Source organism: Brachionichthys hirsutus, chromosome 10 (genome assembly GCF_040956055.1).
Source record: "Brachionichthys hirsutus isolate HB-005 chromosome 10, CSIRO-AGI_Bhir_v1, whole genome shotgun sequence".
In the NCBI taxonomy this organism is placed as follows: Eukaryota; Metazoa; Chordata; class Actinopteri; order Lophiiformes; family Brachionichthyidae; genus Brachionichthys; species Brachionichthys hirsutus.
This window is the reverse complement of record NC_090906.1, coordinates 11,158,942-11,177,344: the sequence shown is the minus strand read 5'-3', so window position 1 is coordinate 11,177,344 and position 18,403 is coordinate 11,158,942. Positions and strand designations below refer to the sequence as shown.

General features: G+C 44.3%; 3 protein-coding genes across 3 annotated transcripts; all 3 read left to right on the top strand.

The window, feature by feature from the left end:
• The first annotated feature begins 709 nt into the window (after positions 1 to 709).
• frmd8 (FERM domain containing 8) lies at positions 710 to 6,975 on the top strand. The gene is made up of 11 exons (XM_068744534.1): positions 710 to 794; positions 1,178 to 1,272; positions 1,551 to 1,718; positions 1,853 to 1,954; positions 2,758 to 2,816; positions 2,922 to 3,088; positions 3,864 to 4,067; positions 4,168 to 4,291; positions 4,414 to 4,563; positions 5,020 to 5,248; positions 5,393 to 6,975. The coding sequence occupies exons 2-11, from the start codon at positions 1,185 to 1,187 to the stop codon at positions 5,503 to 5,505; spliced, it is 1,404 nt and encodes a 467-aa protein (XP_068600635.1). The 5' UTR covers positions 710 to 794; positions 1,178 to 1,184; the 3' UTR covers positions 5,506 to 6,975.
• Positions 6,976 to 7,726: 751 nt separating this feature from the next.
• On the top strand, positions 7,727 to 12,501 carry vps51 (VPS51 subunit of GARP complex). The gene is made up of 11 exons (XM_068744829.1): positions 7,727 to 7,918; positions 8,390 to 8,519; positions 8,619 to 8,765; positions 8,859 to 9,078; positions 9,338 to 10,193; positions 10,284 to 10,499; positions 10,613 to 10,696; positions 10,822 to 10,956; positions 11,066 to 11,187; positions 11,408 to 11,495; positions 11,565 to 12,501. The coding sequence occupies exons 1-11, from the start codon at positions 7,727 to 7,729 to the stop codon at positions 11,823 to 11,825; spliced, it is 2,451 nt and encodes an 816-aa protein (XP_068600930.1). The 3' UTR covers positions 11,826 to 12,501.
• A 911-nt stretch (positions 12,502 to 13,412) lies between these two features.
• On the top strand, positions 13,413 to 18,403 carry tm7sf2 (transmembrane 7 superfamily member 2). The gene is made up of 10 exons (XM_068744870.1): positions 13,413 to 13,485; positions 13,579 to 13,775; positions 14,399 to 14,453; positions 14,781 to 14,975; positions 16,201 to 16,304; positions 17,212 to 17,331; positions 17,427 to 17,595; positions 17,675 to 17,755; positions 17,858 to 17,980; positions 18,176 to 18,403. Exons 1-10 carry the CDS (start codon positions 13,413 to 13,415, stop codon positions 18,334 to 18,336), a joined length of 1,278 nt encoding a protein of 425 aa, XP_068600971.1. The 3' UTR covers positions 18,337 to 18,403.

Genomic DNA, 18,403 nt, shown 5'->3' with positions numbered 1-18,403 from the left:
TATTTGGATAAAATAGATAAAGACCATAGCGATTTCTCATTTACATTTGCTGAAAATCCCCCAAACTGTATATCCCAATAATGCGATATTAATATCTGTAATGCTCTGAATCGTAACTGTAACTTCACAGCCGACTAAACGACTTTACGCTGCTGTAATCTGGTGAGTATTTTGTTGCTCCATGGTGAGACAGAGGACTAATAATATGCAATTACTGCATCTAATCTGGCCTGAATTTCAGTGCAGCCATTGTCTCGTTTTCATTTGTACCTGTTTTATTATTTCTCCTGGGACAGATAAGAGAATGTAATCTGACGCCTGAGCTGTTAAGTACGTCACTAGTAGTTGCAGACGCGATGACGTCAGGGGGGCGTGTGTCCGAGTAATTTTCAGGATCCGATATTTTCGAACCACTTTTTATGTGTACAGTATATATAAAAAAAAATACATTAAAATGTGGACGTTATTTTAAGAAATATAATTAATTCACTCTTGGATTATTTTAAAACGAACACTTTGACCGTTTCCTCGCAGCTTCATCGATGAAGTAATCCGGTCGTCACGCCCAGTAAAGATGGGCTCAAAACGACCGATTCGTTCCCTCGTCGCCGACTCGCACAGCAGCAGCTGCCCGGAAAACTAGCCGGACTGGCGGCTAGCCGTAGTAGCCGTAGCCAGGGAAATAGCAACGGCTTGTTTATATCGTTAGCTTGTGTGTTTGCCGGTAGCCACAACAGGGCTATCGTCATTTATAAAATAGCTATCTGGCGCATTAGCTGCAAGCAGGCGGGCAGGTAAAGTGGACGGCAGGCACGTTTTGTTTCCTCTCTTTCTTTCTTTTCTAATAAACATGGTGAGAGAGTCTTGAGTCAGATTTAACTCTCCGCTTTAGTTATTTGACGTTGTCCAGCGCTAGTGCTTTAGCTAACTTTACCTCTGAGCTAACATTTGTCATTTCAGCTGCGTTGAAATGTTTTCCTGGGATAGTTCCACCATTTTTTGTGTGTAATAGAGCAACCGAGTGAAACCTTGGTAGCTTGCTAACAGGCTGGTCGTGGGGTGTGACTCATTTGTAGTTTAAGAAAAAGTACTTAAAAGTTATTAATCTGTGCAGGCGCGGAGGGGATGCGCGTATTGTCAGGCTGTCTGGAGGATTCTGACTGATTTTGTGTTTCAGGTTCGAGATGGACGCAGATGACCATTTCCCCCCAGATTCATCCGATGATCAGTCGAATAGAGGAAGTGTTGCTTCTTCTGCAACTCTTTCACGTGGTACAGTGCAGCAAATTTAAATAATAATTATAAGACATTTAAATACATAAAAATAAATATGGAATATGTGTAGAGCCAGTTAAATGATCAGTGCATAATAACATCCTTCTGTGTTTTCTAATGTAAATAATTTCATTTGAGTCAAATGAATTTAAACGAAAGTTTGATTTGATTTGCAACTGAGGTTTTTACACAAAGGCTTACAATGTGTGCTTTTTTTTTTTTTTTTTAATCTTTCTTTATTTTGTTTGTGTGTGTGTGTGTGTGTGTTCTTACAGCTCAAGAGGTAATAATATACCTTTTTGGGGAGAGTGCGGTACTTTTAGGTGTGGAGGGGCTCGGTAGTGTCAATGTGCAGGAGCTGGGCCGCAGCGTTCGGGTCGCCCTTCATATTCCTGAGTCTGCGCAGGATGTTTTTACCTTCTGGCTTTGCTCTCCGCTGCTTGGTAAGAGCGCCCTTCCAAACACCTCAGATTCATCAATGCTGTGCCTTGAGCAACATGCTAAAAAGTAAAAATAGCCTCTTACCAGAAAATTCCAAAACCACAAGAATTATCGCACTGTTCTCATTCTTCCTCAGATTTGCAGTTAAAACAAAGGCATCAGCCGTACAAACTGTGTCGCCAGTGGCAGGACCTGCTGTATCGCTTTACTGAGGCCTCAGAGGAAGACATTTCCCAAGGTCAGAGTTCGGTCTGTTACGTTTAAACTTTTTTTCCCAAAACAAGAGACTAGACTGGATGACACGCTATGATTTTGTTCAGAATTGGGTTTTGTGGTGAGGAGAAATGTAATTACATACAAGCTGTGTTAAATGTTCACGGTACGTTTTCACTGTGTCAATACGGTAAATGTGTTCTCTGAGTTTATGCCTTGAACTTTTCAGACTCGCAAAACTGGTTTCTAAATGGGAAGTTTGTCTGTATGCCAAGAACAGCCAGTTCTCTGCAGCTGTTCCCTGTGCGCTTGTATAGATTACTCATAAAGTCTAGGTGCTTAGTGGTTTAATCAGGGTAAATCTGATAACCTGAAGACCAAACCTCTCAGAGAAAGAGAACTACAGCGAACATTTAATGGGATTAAACACTAACATTAGATGAGACAACATAAGATATATTTTCTGGACAGAGTACATATTTTTTCCTCATGTTTACCTTTTAAATCTTTAACACAATACATTTAGTTTTCCTTCTTTGTGTTACAATCTCTCCACCATAGCTCAACCGCAATCCATTTTTCCGCTAATGTGCACCAATCCTTTTTAAATGTGTTTTATAGGAATCTCCTATTTCCGGGGCATTAGGGATATGATCCATTCAAAGGCATGCATAATGCATGACTTGGATTTTAATTGCTTTTGCGATGTCATAGTGCTTTATAACAATCATCATGCTTTACAAGAAGCATCAGAAGTATATTTGTGATCATATTTTATGATCTCATCCATTGTTGTATGACCCTAATGTGCCGCTGCTTTTTCCTCAGATGAACCATTTCTCCAGTTCCGACGGAATGTGTTTTATTCTAAATCCAAAGAGCTGCAGGTACTATTAACCTTCCCGGTACTTCTCTGTTAAAGCGTGTTAATTGGGTTTTTATTTCGGCTTGTCTGGGCTCATGCTTCTTGCCGTGGTCTGACTCCCGAACAGATGGACGACGAGGTTGTGCTGCGGCTTCTGTATGAGGAGGCCAGGAGCAACGTCCTCGCGGGTCGATACCCCTGTGATCCCGAACACTGGATGAGTCTCGGAGCCTTGTCTATTGCTCTCGATGAGGGTACCGGCCTTGATGGCTCACAGTTTAGCAGCACTATAAGGTGAGTCAGCAAGCGTTGAAGGAACAATGGAGCATTTGTCCAACGCATTTATTTTGTTTAAAATGTGAATTCTGACCCTATGCTGTGTAAAGCGTAAGGGTAGGGGATGTTAGCTTCAAAAAGCTCAAAGACCGGGTCCAGGAGCGACGCTAAAGTCTGAGATATGAGACATCTTATGTAAGGGTTGTCATGTTTATTTCATCCATAGCACAGCTGAAATGTAGAAGCAACTATCTGGCGTTGGTAACCGTAGGCCGATGGCCAAAGGCAGCACTTAAAATTCCTCAAAAGACTCAAATCTGTTTCTGAAACAGACACAAAACAGCCATAAACAGATGTGAACTTTAAAGTGGGTAAAAAAATATAAATACTTGACTGTTTTGTTCCAAGGCTCCGAGCACTTGTCTAAATGAATATTTTTTTGAAGATCACGGTTGTTTCTAGGTGGCCTCGTTAGAATATCAAGTATTAAATGCTGTGTTGAGAGGGCACCTCACTTCAGCTTAATGCACTGGATCAAAGGGGAAAAAGCACAACCAGGTTCACAGCTGTCAATCCTCATATTCTAAAAGGCAGCCGGCGGACCGAGCCGCTTGAAGCGCTTTGGATGCTGTTGACAATTTCAGTAGTGCTTCTTTCATTAGATGAGGTTTGCTTTTTGGTGCTTGTAGCACTCATTGAGCAACAACTGTGTTTATTTTCAGATTGCTTTTTGTTATGGCAGGAATGCAGAATATGAGATTTTGAGAACATGAATTCGCGTCTGCTTCCACAGAGAGAAGAAGCTGTCTTCTTTTGTGCCGGCTCACGTTGCCCTGGGGGGTGGAGGGTTGCTCTCCACTCTGAGAGGCAAGGCGAGCCGCCAAGCGGCGCTGGAGCAGAAGCTCTCGGAGGCGTACAGAAAAATCAGCACGTCTGCTGAGCCCACGGAGCTCCTTCACCAGTACCTCAACACATGCCACGCTCTGCCTTATTATGGGTAAGAGTGTTTTGCTGTGTCCTTTTTATATGTTCTGTTCACAAACGGTAACCTCAGATCACTATAGTTATTATGTCTTTTATCATAACTGCACAAACAGCTGCGCTTTCTTCCTGGGGGAGATCGACAAACCTGCACAAGGGATCCTGCAAAGGGCAAAACGCAAAGCTGTCAGCATTGGGATCTGCTTGGAGGGAGTCTACGTGATGGACATCAAAGAGAAGGTGACCCCCCCCCCCCCCACACACACACACACACAAGGCCACTTTTCATGTTGCTTTCTTGTCTTGATTTCTTTTCCTGACACTTCTCTGGGTTTCTCCTGTTCCACACATCGTCTTTGCAGCATGTGCTGCTTGGCCTGCGCTTCAATGAGCTCTCCTGGGACCACAGCTACCCCGAGGACCAGGGCGACTCTCACATTCTGTGGCTGGAGTTCGATGGCGAGGAGGACGGGACGCCTGTCAACAAGCTGCTGAAGATCTACTCAAAACAAGTAAGAAAATGTTTGAAGTGAAGGTGAGCCACCTCGGTATCCTTAAATGTTGAGCGGGGCGTTCTGTTTTTTTTGTAACACCTGCCATTGCTGGTCTTTGTAGTCTTAACGTCGTTTTGGACCATCTCGTGTTTTTACAGTATCTTTGTTGGATGCTGTGCCATTTATTTATTTTTCGTCATACTTGCATTTGATGTTGGAATTAAAAATGAATGGATTTAAAATAACTTTTCATATTCTATGATTATTGTTTTTCCAATGACTAAAGGGTCAGAAAGGGTGGTGTTAGCCACCAGATGGAGGGGGGGGGTTACATAATGGCAAAGGCAGTAAAGCGTAATCACTCCCGGCCCTAATCCAAAGCTAATGGACTATTAGAAAATAAAGTACTGCTGATTATTATGTATGCGTCGAAGGACGACGCTTAATCATTAGTGTATATTTTCTGTGGCGCAGGCCGAGCTGATGAGTGGGTTCATTGAGTTCTGTGTGGAGCTGAAGGCCACGTCTGAAGGAGGGGCTGCATCTGAGATGGATGGTGAGGTGAGTCTTTCCCAGCAGCCGGCAGATCAGGAAGGCAGCAAGAAGAACGGGCGTGGCGGGCGCCGTGGGATGCTGCACAGGCAAAACAGCGTCGTGTGCAGTCGAGTCCATACGCTTAACACCATCAGCTATGTGGATAACGGTGAGCGGAATGGTTGCTTTAACTTGTCCTTGCCTACAAACGGCAAAGTATGTTTGGATCCAGAGGACTGTCACCCTGTTGTAACTTCAATCTGAGTGTTGTTTTAATAAAAAAATATATCTATCTATCCGTCTGTTCCTTCAGGGAAAGAAATCAAACGCTTGAAGCCGAAGAGAGCCGCCTCGTTTTTCACCCGGCAGGCGTCTGCGCCCACGTACTCTGCTGTGCAGGTCTCGGAGAGTCTGGAGCAGGGCTGAACTCCGAGCAGCTCCGCTCGGGGGGCCTCGCAAAGACCAAACATTTACACTGAGATTTAAACACTCAAAGACATTTTAACTGCTAAATAAATATATGAACAAGCAAAGGACCAAGTGAGGGACGTGCGAGTGGTAATATTTATCTTTTTATGTTGCGTGTGCAGTATCACGAAGAACAAATGCATCCCATAACATTGATGGTTCTGAGATTGAACTGAAGTGACGTTGACTCGTAAGTCTGAGAGGCATTAGAGGAGTCCTCACTACGTGATCCTGCGCTCCGTTAGCTTGTTACCTTTTCCAGCTCTTCCTGCTGTGCTTTGGACCCGTGTATAGCGCTGTCCCTTCAAAATATTGACACTGATTTGAGTATAAGCACATTGTTGGACATCATTGAGATGTCACTATATCCCCACATAACCTTCACGGCCAGTGTCTTGTTCTCAGTGAGGGTGAAGACAAAGTAGTGGCAGAAACTTTGCAAAAAGTTTGTTCTTTCGATGTAGCAAATGGGTTTCTTTTTTTTTCTCCAGAGTATTCACTGATATTTTCATTTCACGTTGTTTTTGATGAAGAAAGGCCTAGTTAATTTGTAAAACTAAAATTAATGTGTTCAAAGAGCTCTACATAGTCAGATAAATGGTTTATACTGCATAGTGACTCTGTCCTGCCTGAACACCAAACTAAACCTACCTGAGATGCTGCAGCACAGTGAGAGACCTTGTCTGGCCGTGTCCTCCAGGTGTGTCTGAATGTTACCCTAAACCGATGCGGACAGGTTCTATCTCTGCTGTACGCTTAACAAACTAGCTCACCTCGCCAACGTACATGAAAGATGATTATGTCTATATAATCCTGCCTTCCACGAACGTTATGTATTTTCCTTGGCTCTCCTGAGCATGCAAACTGCAGAATGTTGTTACTTTTCTATGCTTTGAATGGTTGCGTCAGCAGCGGTGTGTATCCTAACTGCAGCACCACGATGTATTGTTCCTAACAATCTATGCATATCACATCGTAGAATAGCCATTCCAACGGAAAACACGTGATAATGCACTAAAACACTGCAGATGTTTTCGTATTGTTTTATGGGTTCTATGAGAGAATATTTAGACTCTTCATTTACATGTACTATATGATTGTTTGTACACAAGAGTGAAGTTTGAAAGGTTATTCTCAAGCAATCACTTTGCAGAAGCATTAAGTGCCTTTTGTTTGTGCTATTATGGTAATTTGAACCAAGAATTTACTTTGTTTTATTGATATATTTTTTTTTCTTTTTGCATAACTTTGTATTGTAAGTTTTCACAATTTCAACCAGACCACACATTTGATTTCGTTTTCCTAGTTCATGTGAGCATATTAATATACTGAATAATTACACTGGACTGCTGTTGAACAGTGTATTGTGTTTCTTTAAAATGTTTGATATGCCCTTTTTTCATTTTAAATAAATTAATGTTTTGTGGGTCGGGGATTCATGATTGATTTATTTTTAAAATCCATTCACCAAGTGAACATTCCTTTGGATGTAGATCATTTACTTCTGCGGAAACATTGGCAGAACATTCCATCCTCTTTCTATTGAAGCTGTGTCAGTTCACGCTGTTTAAATTAATCAATACACTTATTTAGTAGCTGAATCCAAATCTATTTTTTTTATTTTTACTTTATTAACACAAGTGATACACATTTACTTGCAAAAGGAAGGAAAGAATGAGAAGGAATATAAGCAAATACAAAAACAAGAATACCGTAATAATATACTATCGATATTCCAATGGTGTCATCATTTGTGATATACATCGAAAATAGAAGGAAATCTAACAGAGTAATATAATATCACTAATACAAATACAGTACTGTAATCCAAATCTATTGTACGATGACTTCTGCTGTGTCGCAGCCGAATGACATCACACGCGCTCTTTGAGGACGTAACAGCGGATAGGCTACAAACCCGGAAGCAAACGTTTTCAACATGAAGATACAAGCTAGCGTCTCGAGTTGTAGGCTAAATATGATATTTCATTATTAATTAGTTTGGAAGTCTTTCTTATTGAGGCGAGACAGCTGAGCTGCTCAAGTTCCAGCCGCTTTGGAGCGAGCCGTCACCGGTTCCAGTAGCAGCGGCTGCGTTTCCCCCTAAACAGCTGGAAGCTCGGCGTCTTTATTTATTGACATTTATAATAGTGCGCCGCTTCGCTCGCCGCTGTACAGGATGGACGACGAGGCGGGGGGTACGGCGGGGATGTCCACGGATTCCGGGTCCGACAGGAGGCGTCGGGTGCACGGGATGCTGCAGCTCTACTACGGGCTGAACGAGGAAGGAAAGGCCGAGGATGATGCTACGTCCCTGGATCCCTGCGACATCAACGGGCCGCATTTTGACCCCGAGCTTTTCCTCAACAGGGTACGGGATCACTGCTTGTTCCCACAGCGATATAAATCCTATATTTTAAGTGTTGCCTGGAGCTTTGCCTGGAGCTTCGCTGACAGTCACCATCCGCAGTGGTGATGGATGGATGCGAACTGCGAGATTTAAAATGAGGTCGTCCAATAAAATATGTGCTAAAATACTAACTGTGTAAATACACTTGAGGTTTCATTATCTTTTAATGCATTAATAATATTGCCACAGTACAGAAACAAATGACTGGTAAACGTACAGCATGTTTAATCCGATAAAACGCATTGCATCCTGATTCCCAGCAGAATTCTAGCAATTTAATGGTAAGAAAGTTATTTTAAGGATTGCAGTGGTGTCAGAGTTAAACACTCAAGACGCCCTGCGTAAAATAAGCCAGTAGTGTGTCATTTGTGTTCTACACGCGGCGGGTGCACGTCTGTCTGTGACCGCTGTGTGTTTTGCGTCGACATGCAGCTCAGGCGGGAGTGCTCTCTCACAGAGTTGATGGACCAGGAGACCTGCATGGTGAAGCAGATCCGCTCCTTGGACAGCGACATGCAGACGCTGGTGTACGAAAACTACAACAAGTTCATATCTGCTACAGGTAAGGGCAAATCTTGCTCGTTGTTTAGTTACTCTTGTGAAATATTCAGTCCGATCGGGGCGCGTCTGGATAGTTTATCTGTCGTTCCTTGTTTTCCAGACACCATAAGGAAGATGAAGAATGATTTCAAAAAGATGGAGGATGAAATGGACTGCCTGTCTGCTAACATGGCGGCTATCACTGAGTTCAGCGCGAGTATTAGTGGCACTCTGCAAGACCAGCACGCACAGATTACTAAACTGTCAGGTGAGTCCTGAACCCAGTTTTTTTTTTTTTTTTTGATTCACAGTGAGTGTCTAATCATATCGTCGGTGATGCATTTGTCCCGTTCCGTTTCAGGCGTTCACACTCTGTTGAGGAAGCTGCAGTTTCTGTTTGAACTGCCTGCGAGACTGAACAAGTGTTTGGAGTTGCAGGCCTATTCTCCTGCAGTGAAGTCCCACCGCCGTGCGCGCTGTGTGCTGCAGCAGTACAGCCACCTTCCCTCCTTCAAGGGAATCCAGGACGACTGCCATGCCATCATGGACAAGCTGGCGCAGGAGCTTCGGCAGAAGTTCAGGTGGGGGGGGGGGGACAGATCAGAGACACCGCTGTACGGTTGAGGGTCGCCTCGAAGAATCGTGGCGTGCAAGTGAACCAAAGGTTTTACAAACAGTAGAAATAAGTTCTGCTTTTTGATTTGGATCAGCCTCAAAATACACTTGCTTTTTATTTTACTGAGATTTCCCTCAATCTGGTATTGACAATTTTCAGTATTTTAGATAATCATGCTGCTGAAGTCTTTTTTTCGTTTTATTTCTACCTTTTTATCTTTCTAGACATGGTGGGTCAAGTGCCAATGATTTATCGGAGTGTGTGGAGCTGCTGCTGCAGTTGGATGAGCCGGCCGAAGACCTCTGCGACAAATTCCTGAGCCATGCACGCTCTCGACTTGAGTCGGACCTCCGGAGTCTAGAAGCAGAGATACGTCCAAACCTGTCTCCCTCGGCAACCAGAGACGCTGATAAGTCTCCTCAATTGAGCATTATACTTTACGCCGCTTCAAACACAGACATCCTGGAATTCATTGACCGCGGCTGCAATGAATTCGTCAGCAGCTTATGTTTAGTAATTACATCTTATCAAGAGCTTTTTATCAACCATGCTCAGAAGGGTGAGCTGGCCTCCAGAAATATTCCTCAGATGGCCAACGGGAAGCTGCATGCCTTCGTGGATGACCTAGCTGATCGGTATTTTGCGCTTGTGGAGCGGAGAATACAACAGGAAAAGGGGGTCGCAGATAATTCCCTCCTGGTCCGCGCACTCGACCGCTTCCATCGCAGACTTCAGGCCGTGTCCAAGCTTCTGCCGGGCTCTGCCGTGCCGAGTCGGGGCACGGAGATTGTTACCCGGGCAGCAACGGAGCGAGTCAGGCAGTACCTTTCCGCCCTGCAGAGCTTCTACATGGACAGCCTGACAGATGTAAGGCAGGCCTTGGCGACGCCGCGGCTTTCCGTGGCCGGAAGCGGAGCTCTTCTCGGGGGGGCGGCCTCTGGCAGAGATGCGCCGACCACCCTGCCCGACCTGCTCTCCTCCCTGTCGGCCTCCATTCTCAATCAGATTAAGTCGGTGCTGGCATCAGTTCATCTCTTCACAGCCAAGGACATCACATTCTCCAACAAGCCCTATTTCAAGGTGAATAGTTTTCCCCTTTTCAATGTTGTCCAAAAGTCTGACTCATACAGGCCAACTATTGATTTCATGTTGTTACCATTCCTTTTATAGGGCGAGTTCTGCAGCCAGGGTGTACGCGAGAGCCTCGTGGTGAGCTTTATAAAGTTTGTCTGCCAGTCTTCTCGGCAGTTTTGTGAGAGCGCCGGAGACAAGGGAGGCTCGACGCCTCCGGCGCTCCTGCTGCTCCTCTCCCATCTCTGCTTGGACTATGAAACGTCCACTATCTCCTACATACTGACGCTCACAGACGAGCAGTTCCTTGTGCAGGTAAAGGACTTGGGGATCTGAAAGCTTTTTTGCTCATGCCGTTTGAAATAAACACATTTTCGTGGCAACCTGTTTCACTGGCATCTAAATGCTTCTTTTTTTTGTACTTTCAGCACCACAGTCCAGTCACGCCCGTCACAACTTTATGTGCAGAAGCCAGGGAGGCTGCACAGAAACTGCTGAACCATTACGTAAAGGTAGGATTCACACTTCCAGATATTCAGGAAGATGCTTTTAGTTCATGGGGGCGGGGGCGGGGGGGGGGGGGGGGGGGGGATAGAGATGCCAATGCAGCAAAATACAAACGTGTTTGATGTTGCAGGTTCAGGGCCTGATTATCTCCCAAATGCTAAGAAAGAGCGTGGAAACGCGAGACTGGGTTAACACCATCGAACCACGGAATGTCCGCGCCGTGATGAAGAGGGTGGTCGAGGACACCACCTCGATCGATGTGCAGGTCGGGCAGGTCCCACCAACGTGTCGTGGCGCCTCCCAAGTAATTCTTTCGGCTTTTACTGCCGTGTCCGAGCAAGCTGATGAACCACTTCCTCTGTGCTCCTCTGCAGGTTGGCCTTCTGTATGAGGAAGGCGTAAGGAAAGCGCACAGCAGCGACTCCAGCAAAAGGACTTTCTCTGTCTACAGCAGCTCCAGGCAACAAGCGCGCTACGCCGCCAGCTACACTCCGAGGTGAGTCGGCGGCCTCACGTTTTCAGGCGTCCTCACCTCAGTGAATGACATTCAGTGCCAGAGAAATGTAGTGATAACACATAGTTTATGACACTGTGTGACATGCATGCAAACACATGCAGCTAATCTGTACGTCCTCTGCAGGAATGTTATTGTTGATTTTGGTTCTTGTGCTGTGATTGTGCATTGATTGCGTCATTCGCCCTTTACCTGCTGGCAGCGCCCCCATGGACACTAATCTACTGAGCAACATACACAAGCTTTTTTCTGAGAGGATCGACATCTTCAGCTCTGTGGAGTTCAACAAGGTAAGCCTCTGATGGTCTTGTGTGTAGTCTTCTTTGGACATCGCCTCTCACAGCCTTGGTCTGTCCCAGGTCTCTGTGTTGACGGGAATTATCAAAATCAGTTTGAAGACATTCCTGGAGTGCGTCCGCCTGCGCACGTTTGGCCGTTACGGACTCCAGCAGATCCAGGTGGACTGCCACTACCTGCAGATGTACCTGTGGAGGTTTGTGTCCGACGAGAACCTCGTGCACTTCCTGCTGGACGAGATAGTGGGGAGTTCTGCCCACCGCTGCTTGGATCCTGTGCCGATGGAGCAGAGTGTCATCGAAGTGATCTGCGAGAGAGGCTAAAACTACACGTGGGGCACAAACTGCAGGAAGGCAGGCTGGAATTCGGCATTCAAATTTAAATGCTCTAGTCTAGGTGCTGTCAAATGTGGAATGAATTAACGAAGACTCAAATTATACTGTAAACCTGATTTACTGAAATGCTTGTGTTGCTATCAGTACCATTAGTCTGCTAAACCGCGCTGATGAAAGTCTTACTAGTGTCTAGTGTTTAAGGTGCAGCGATAACACTTCTAACACTGTAAAACATTAATGAATACATTTTCCAATACACTAAAGAGAAAAAAAACAACACTTGACTGCCATGGTGTCTGGGTGTCAAGTTTATTGACACCGCCATTGCAAAATGCATATTAATAACTTGTTTTTTTTATTATTAAGTATGAAGAGATGCCCTCAGGCATCTCATCTGCCTGAAAGGAATGATGCTAAAAGTTTTAGGATGCGTTCCTCGAGAAGAAAATGTGTTTCTGGGAAAAACTCTGAATGATTAAAAAGGACTGTTGTCTCCTGTGGAAATGTCATGAATTAATAAATGCTTTTAGAAGTCCTTTGTTAACTATCATTCAGGCTACAGATTAATTATGTAATTTTTGTGTTCCTTTCAGCTGATTCCGTTTTCTGTGCATGCCTTCCACAGAAAAGTTTAATGTTTGTCAGAATTTTAATATATATCTCCAATAAAAGTGAATTGCAAAGATGTGAAATGTGTTGTCTTGGTTTTCCAAAACTGACAGTTGAAATAGACAAATTTAAAAGAATAATACTATTAATATATTGACATTGATCTTTACTTAATAAAGATAATCAGGTGTATTTTATCAGCATCTACTGCTCAATCCTCATTGTAGCGCGAGTGTGACGCGCCACCAGAAGAACTCCTTTGATTGGTTGAGGCCTTTTCTCTCCACCCTCTTCTGATTACCTCGGAAGGATCCTATTGGCTGAGAGATTGTTAAGCGTCTGACGAGGGCGTTTCCATCTGCCGGCTGCTGGGTGGATGTACAAAGGTATGGCAATCCCACCTTCACCCCCATTCTCTGCAGGTAAGACGCAGTATTTATTTAAAAACAAAAACTATGTTTTTATGTTTATACGTATATTTTCTTTCACTCGCGCTGAGGTCAATATACGTTTATGTTTTAAAACAGATGATTGTGTTAAAACTGAAAAATTTAAGCAGACTTCACCCATTCCCATTTTCATCATTTATGTAGCATTTTCTATTGAGTCATGAATTACAAAAATATTATGTACTTACGTATCAGGGCTCCAAATAAAAGTCATATACCGTTAGACTTATTGCTGTTCTGTCCATGGCCCGATTTCATCAGTAGATTTTGATGACTTTGCGTAAAAATGCTACACTGAAAGTGTACGATCTGTTTAAAAATAGCTTTATGATTTGTGTAAAATATTCAGTCGTTAATTTGCATCAATCGCTGTCGATTAATACATTATTGTGATTTATAATTCAACAGTAACATTCACCCTCATTAGAACAGACTCTCTGCATGACGACTGTGTGTTTTCTGTTGTCCTTATTCGGATTCAATGCGTTAACCTCTGTGTCGTCTCAGGAGACCAGTAATGAGGCCGCACAGCCAAACAGTCAAACAAAAATCCTCTCATGACACGGAGAGGGAATTTGGAGGAACTCTGGGTGAGTGGCGTCAGAAAACAGCTCACGTTTACGTGATGCTTGCTGCCGCTCAGTCGTACCAACCGAGCTGTTCTCTGTGTAATCCTCACTCAGGTGCTGTAGGCGTTCCCCTCTTTCTTCCACTGACGGTGCTCTACCTGATCTGTGTGAGGCGATCACCTGAGGCCAGCGTGTTCCTCTGGCCCCCTCCAGTCCCCGTCGCCGAGCAGCTGTGGGATCCTCTGGCCCCGGTGCTGCTGCTGGCCTGGGTTGCTCTGCACGCCCTCCTCTATTTGCTGCCTTTAGGAAAGGTAGGTCATGCTAATGGGGAATATGTATCTCAATAATAATCATCTATCGGGGGACTTGTGATAATGTTTCTCTGAATATATAATCGATGCTTAAATGAAATATTCCAATCATGTTGCATTTTAAAAAACAAAATCAAGCTGTTTAAACACACTTTCTGCTCAGTAGTGGCTTCTGTTCCCACAGTAATTTGGCGATTAAAATGTAATTGTAATTTAAATTGCCGTTGTCAGCAGAGCCTTATGGACACCTGGCTGAAACAAACGAGTCATTAAAGTACTCATTCATTCATTCACTTTCCGAACCGCTTTGTCCGTGACCCCGGGTCACTCCTAACAGAAGTGATGCCCCCCATTAAAATACTCATTAAATTAAATTTGGTAGCATCTATTTAAGCTTTACGTGAGATACACCCGACACAGGCTGAATCCGCAGAAAGCCAAGTCGTAGCGGTTCATGCTAACAAGATGAGCATGGAATGAATTGCTGACAACTGATATGCATATAAACATGAAGCTGTCCATGGAAATATTATACAACTTAATTAGTTGCCATAATTAAACATATCATAGGTGTGAACTGGGGCTATGCATGATAGTCTCTGTTTCTGTGTGTCTACCTGCAGGTGTCTGAAGGAATAGTTCTGCGGGATGGAACGCGGCTCAAGTATCCCATTAATGGTACTGTTGGGTTTATTTAAAATGGTATAAGATGATTTTTGTTTTTCACTGAGTATTGTTGTCTCTGATACTGTAAAATTATGAAGGTATTTATTATGATGACAATAATATTTTACAGCTATGTTTACTTTTGCTCATATTCCTACTGCTTCACTGTAGTAAAAAAAGCATCGGCCGTGGTTTTATTTTTAGTTCAACCTCTCTACTTCTTAACCTTAACTTTACCACAGTTACACAATCTAAACTCTCACCCCATCCTACGTTTATCTGTTCTAAACCAGCCCGTGTCGGTCGGCTCATCGCTCCTTTTCTCTCCCCCCCCCCCAGGTTTTCATGCCCTGTGCATCACTGGCGTGTTGCTGCTGTTGCTCATGGGGCTAGGCGCCCCTCTGGGTGAGGTGTTTGAGCTGCTGTTACCTCTGGCGGTGTGTGCAATAGCGGCGTCATTCCTGTTCTCCGTGTACCTTTACATCCGCTCCTTCTGGGCTCCTGCTCCTGCTCTCGCTTTGGGGGGCAACACAGGTGAGAGTGTGGGTTCGTCATGAAAGGAAGGCTTCACTGTAAAAACACTGCCTGTAAGCGGTTACTGCTGGAACGCTGTGCATCTGTGGGCCTGACTTTGGTATTCCTCTGGGTAATTATCTAACAGCCGAGCGCTCCAGGAGCCTGCAGGCGTCGGGAACACGCTTTTCATGTGAGCTGACCCTGCTTCAGCAGCTTCGCTCTGCTCGGCTGCCTCCGAAGGAAGAAACCAGAGCGCGGCCGGTGGGATGATTCAGCTCCTGCTGGCTGATGCTGCTGTTCATGCCGGGATGAAATGAGGAGAAGACTCCATGAGCGCAATGCAGCTTTTTAAAAGGGGAAAACAGTATGACAGTAAAGCGTTTCACATGCATGTTTGATTAGCTAAATGAAGCTGAAGCACTAAATTAGAAAGAGGAAAAGTAAACGTGGAACTATTTAGCATGTAAACGGTACTGCGACGTGTTAAAACCAGTTAGGCCTGGACCTTGAAGCCCACTGGGATGCAGCCAGTAATTAATGTCGTTCACGGCTGTGCTATTGCTACCGTGACAGGTCAGCATGTAAAGAAGCCCTTTTGTATCTCAGTGAGCGGATTTGATTACCGGAATGTAAAAGTGAATAGATATAAGCTGTTTTTAAACACATTGATTTTTGGGAATTGCTAAATAATTTAATTGCTAGCAAGTTATTTAAATCTGATCTTTTTTTAGTTCCACTGGAATGATGATTGAAGGTGACTCTGAAGGTTGTTCATCCTGCCCATAGTGTGTATATGTATGTAGGACTGATCACTACTGGCACCACTGTTGCCTTCTTCACCCCCCCCCCCCCCCCCCACATGTTCTCCAGCTCTTGGCATTTCTTGTTCTTTCTTCCTGATGTTGCTATCGCTCGGGATTGCTACATCCATCGCTAACCCTTTCTTCTGATGTTTATCCACCACCACCACCATGTCAGGCTCACCAGTTTGTCCGTCTGGATCTGAAAGTCTGGATTGTTCTCGACCACCTTTGAAGGTGTCCTGATTTTCCCATGTTGGCTACCGCTTCAATTTGTCGTTGCTACAAGGCTATATATACATATATATATATATATATACCGGTACTGTATATGATGATGAGTCACTACTCTGGGCTCACCTTATCACATACCGATGCACCTGGGAGATTTATCACCTCCAGATGACTTGTTTTAAATGATTTCATCCCTCTGTCCCGTCCAGGGAATCCTCTGTATGACTTCTTCATCGGACGGGAGCTGAACCCACGGGTCGGGAGCTTTGACCTTAAATATTTCTGCGAGCTCAGACCGGGTCTGATTGGCTGGGTGAGTTCATCTGCAGACGTGAACAATCCGTTCACCATCAATCTGTCCTGTATGAACTAATGTCATCCCTAAAAGCAAAGAACTCATGAGAACAACAATGCAACATAATTTACGTGTTAATTTAAACATAAACTGACCTTTCTGATCTGTTGTGGCATGTATAGTGTAAAATGTATAAAAATAAGAATTATATTTGCGGTCTTTAGCTTAAGGTCTAAAGAATAAATATAATGAACAGACAGTTTTATAAGTTACTCACTGATGATCTTCATTGGAGAACACAGTAAATACACACGTAAGCCGACAGGTGGCGATGTTGCCCTCCGTGACTGTTCTTAATAATTTACAGTCAGTCAGAATCAGGAATCAGAAACGTTTGTCCCTGACGACCTGACCCAGAGAGACATTTGTTTGAGGGACAGTTTCTGAGTCTCTGAGTCCAATAAGACAAAATGTCCAATGATAAATTGAATAGACTCTTATAAGATTATTAATCTTTCTTTTTCTATTCATTATTTACACACAAAAAAGTCATACAAACAGAAAAGCAATAGAGTGATCCTTGAAAACATTGATGCTCTTTGTCCAGCATTTCATTTTTGCCTCTGTATTTGCAGAATAAACAGTAAAATATTTGCGCGTCTGAGTGTTTCAAAGCCAGGTGCGTAGGAGAAGAAAGAGAAATCTCCCACCTGCTGGCTACAGACAGTGTGTGGGAGACTTTCTGCTTCCTTCTGAATGCTTTCAGGGATAATAAAGTCGGGTAAACAGATAGTATTGTTGTTATTTGTTAGCTATTGTCAGTGGTGTCAAACTATAAATCACGGATGCATTACAAGGTATGTGTTGCATAATACTTTTCCTTTTCGAAATATTTTATTTAATGTTCGACCGGCTTTCTTTTCAGGTGGTCATAAACCTTGGCATGCTGATGAAAGAGGCGGAGCTTCGGGGTTCGCCATCCCTCGCCATGATGCTGGTGAACAGCTTCCAGATGCTGTATGTGGCGGATGCCTTGTGGAACGAGGTGAGAGGGCGACGTCGGAAAGAGATGAAGACTGTGATGTGAATCCAAAGAAGAGACCTGCATTACGTGACCCCCCCCACATACTGTTGCAACAGGAGGCTGTTCTGACAACTATGGACATTGTGCATGATGGTTTTGGCTTCATGCTGGCCTTCGGGGACCTGGCCTGGGTTCCCTTCACGTACAGCCTGCAGGCCGCCTTCCTGGTGGCGCATCCACACACCCTGAGCTCCCTCAGAGCAGCGGCTATAATCGCCCTGAATGGTAACCGAGAGTCTGTTTCCATCACGAGTTACAAGTCCAAGGTAAAGATGGTGATTTTTATTATTCTCTCTGTCATCAGGTTTGGGGTATTACGTTTTCAGAAAATCCAACTCGCAGAAGAACCAGTTCAGAAGAGATCCTTCGCACCCGAGCGTCGCAAGTCAGTATTTGCATTTCTTTCAGGTCATTCTGTAGATCAAACCGATGTACTTCGTGCTACCTTGAAGTGGAAGATGCAGATACTCAGAGACGTCATTTGCAGAACTGGAAACCATTGCCACAGCAACAGGGAAGAGGCTGCTCGTGTCAGGCTGGTGGGGTTTTGTTCGTCACCCCAATTACCTGGGGGACCTCCTGATGGCCCTGGCCTGGTCTCTGCCATGTGGTAAGAATGCGTGAAGCCATGCAGGACACAGAGACCTAGAAAATCTGGATGAAATCATAGATACGGGGTATTCACTGTGTCCAATCACATTTATCATGAGCAGGAAGTTGCTGTTGGGGGGGCTTTAATGACCAGACCCCTTTCAGATGTGCTTTATAAGTCACATTTGACTTGACTTATGCCTCTCTTCTTCAGGGTTCTCGCATCTTCTGCCTTACTTCTATGTCCTATATTTCACCGTCTTGCTGATTCACCGAGAGGACCGCGATGAGAGGCAATGCAGAGCCAAATATGGACTAGCGTGGGACGCCTACTGCCGGCGCGTCCCATACAGGATCTTCCCTTACATCTACTGAAAGCAAGGCGGGCAGGTTGGCCAAAGAGGATCGATCACACCCATTACACCTTGATATTCCAAATGTT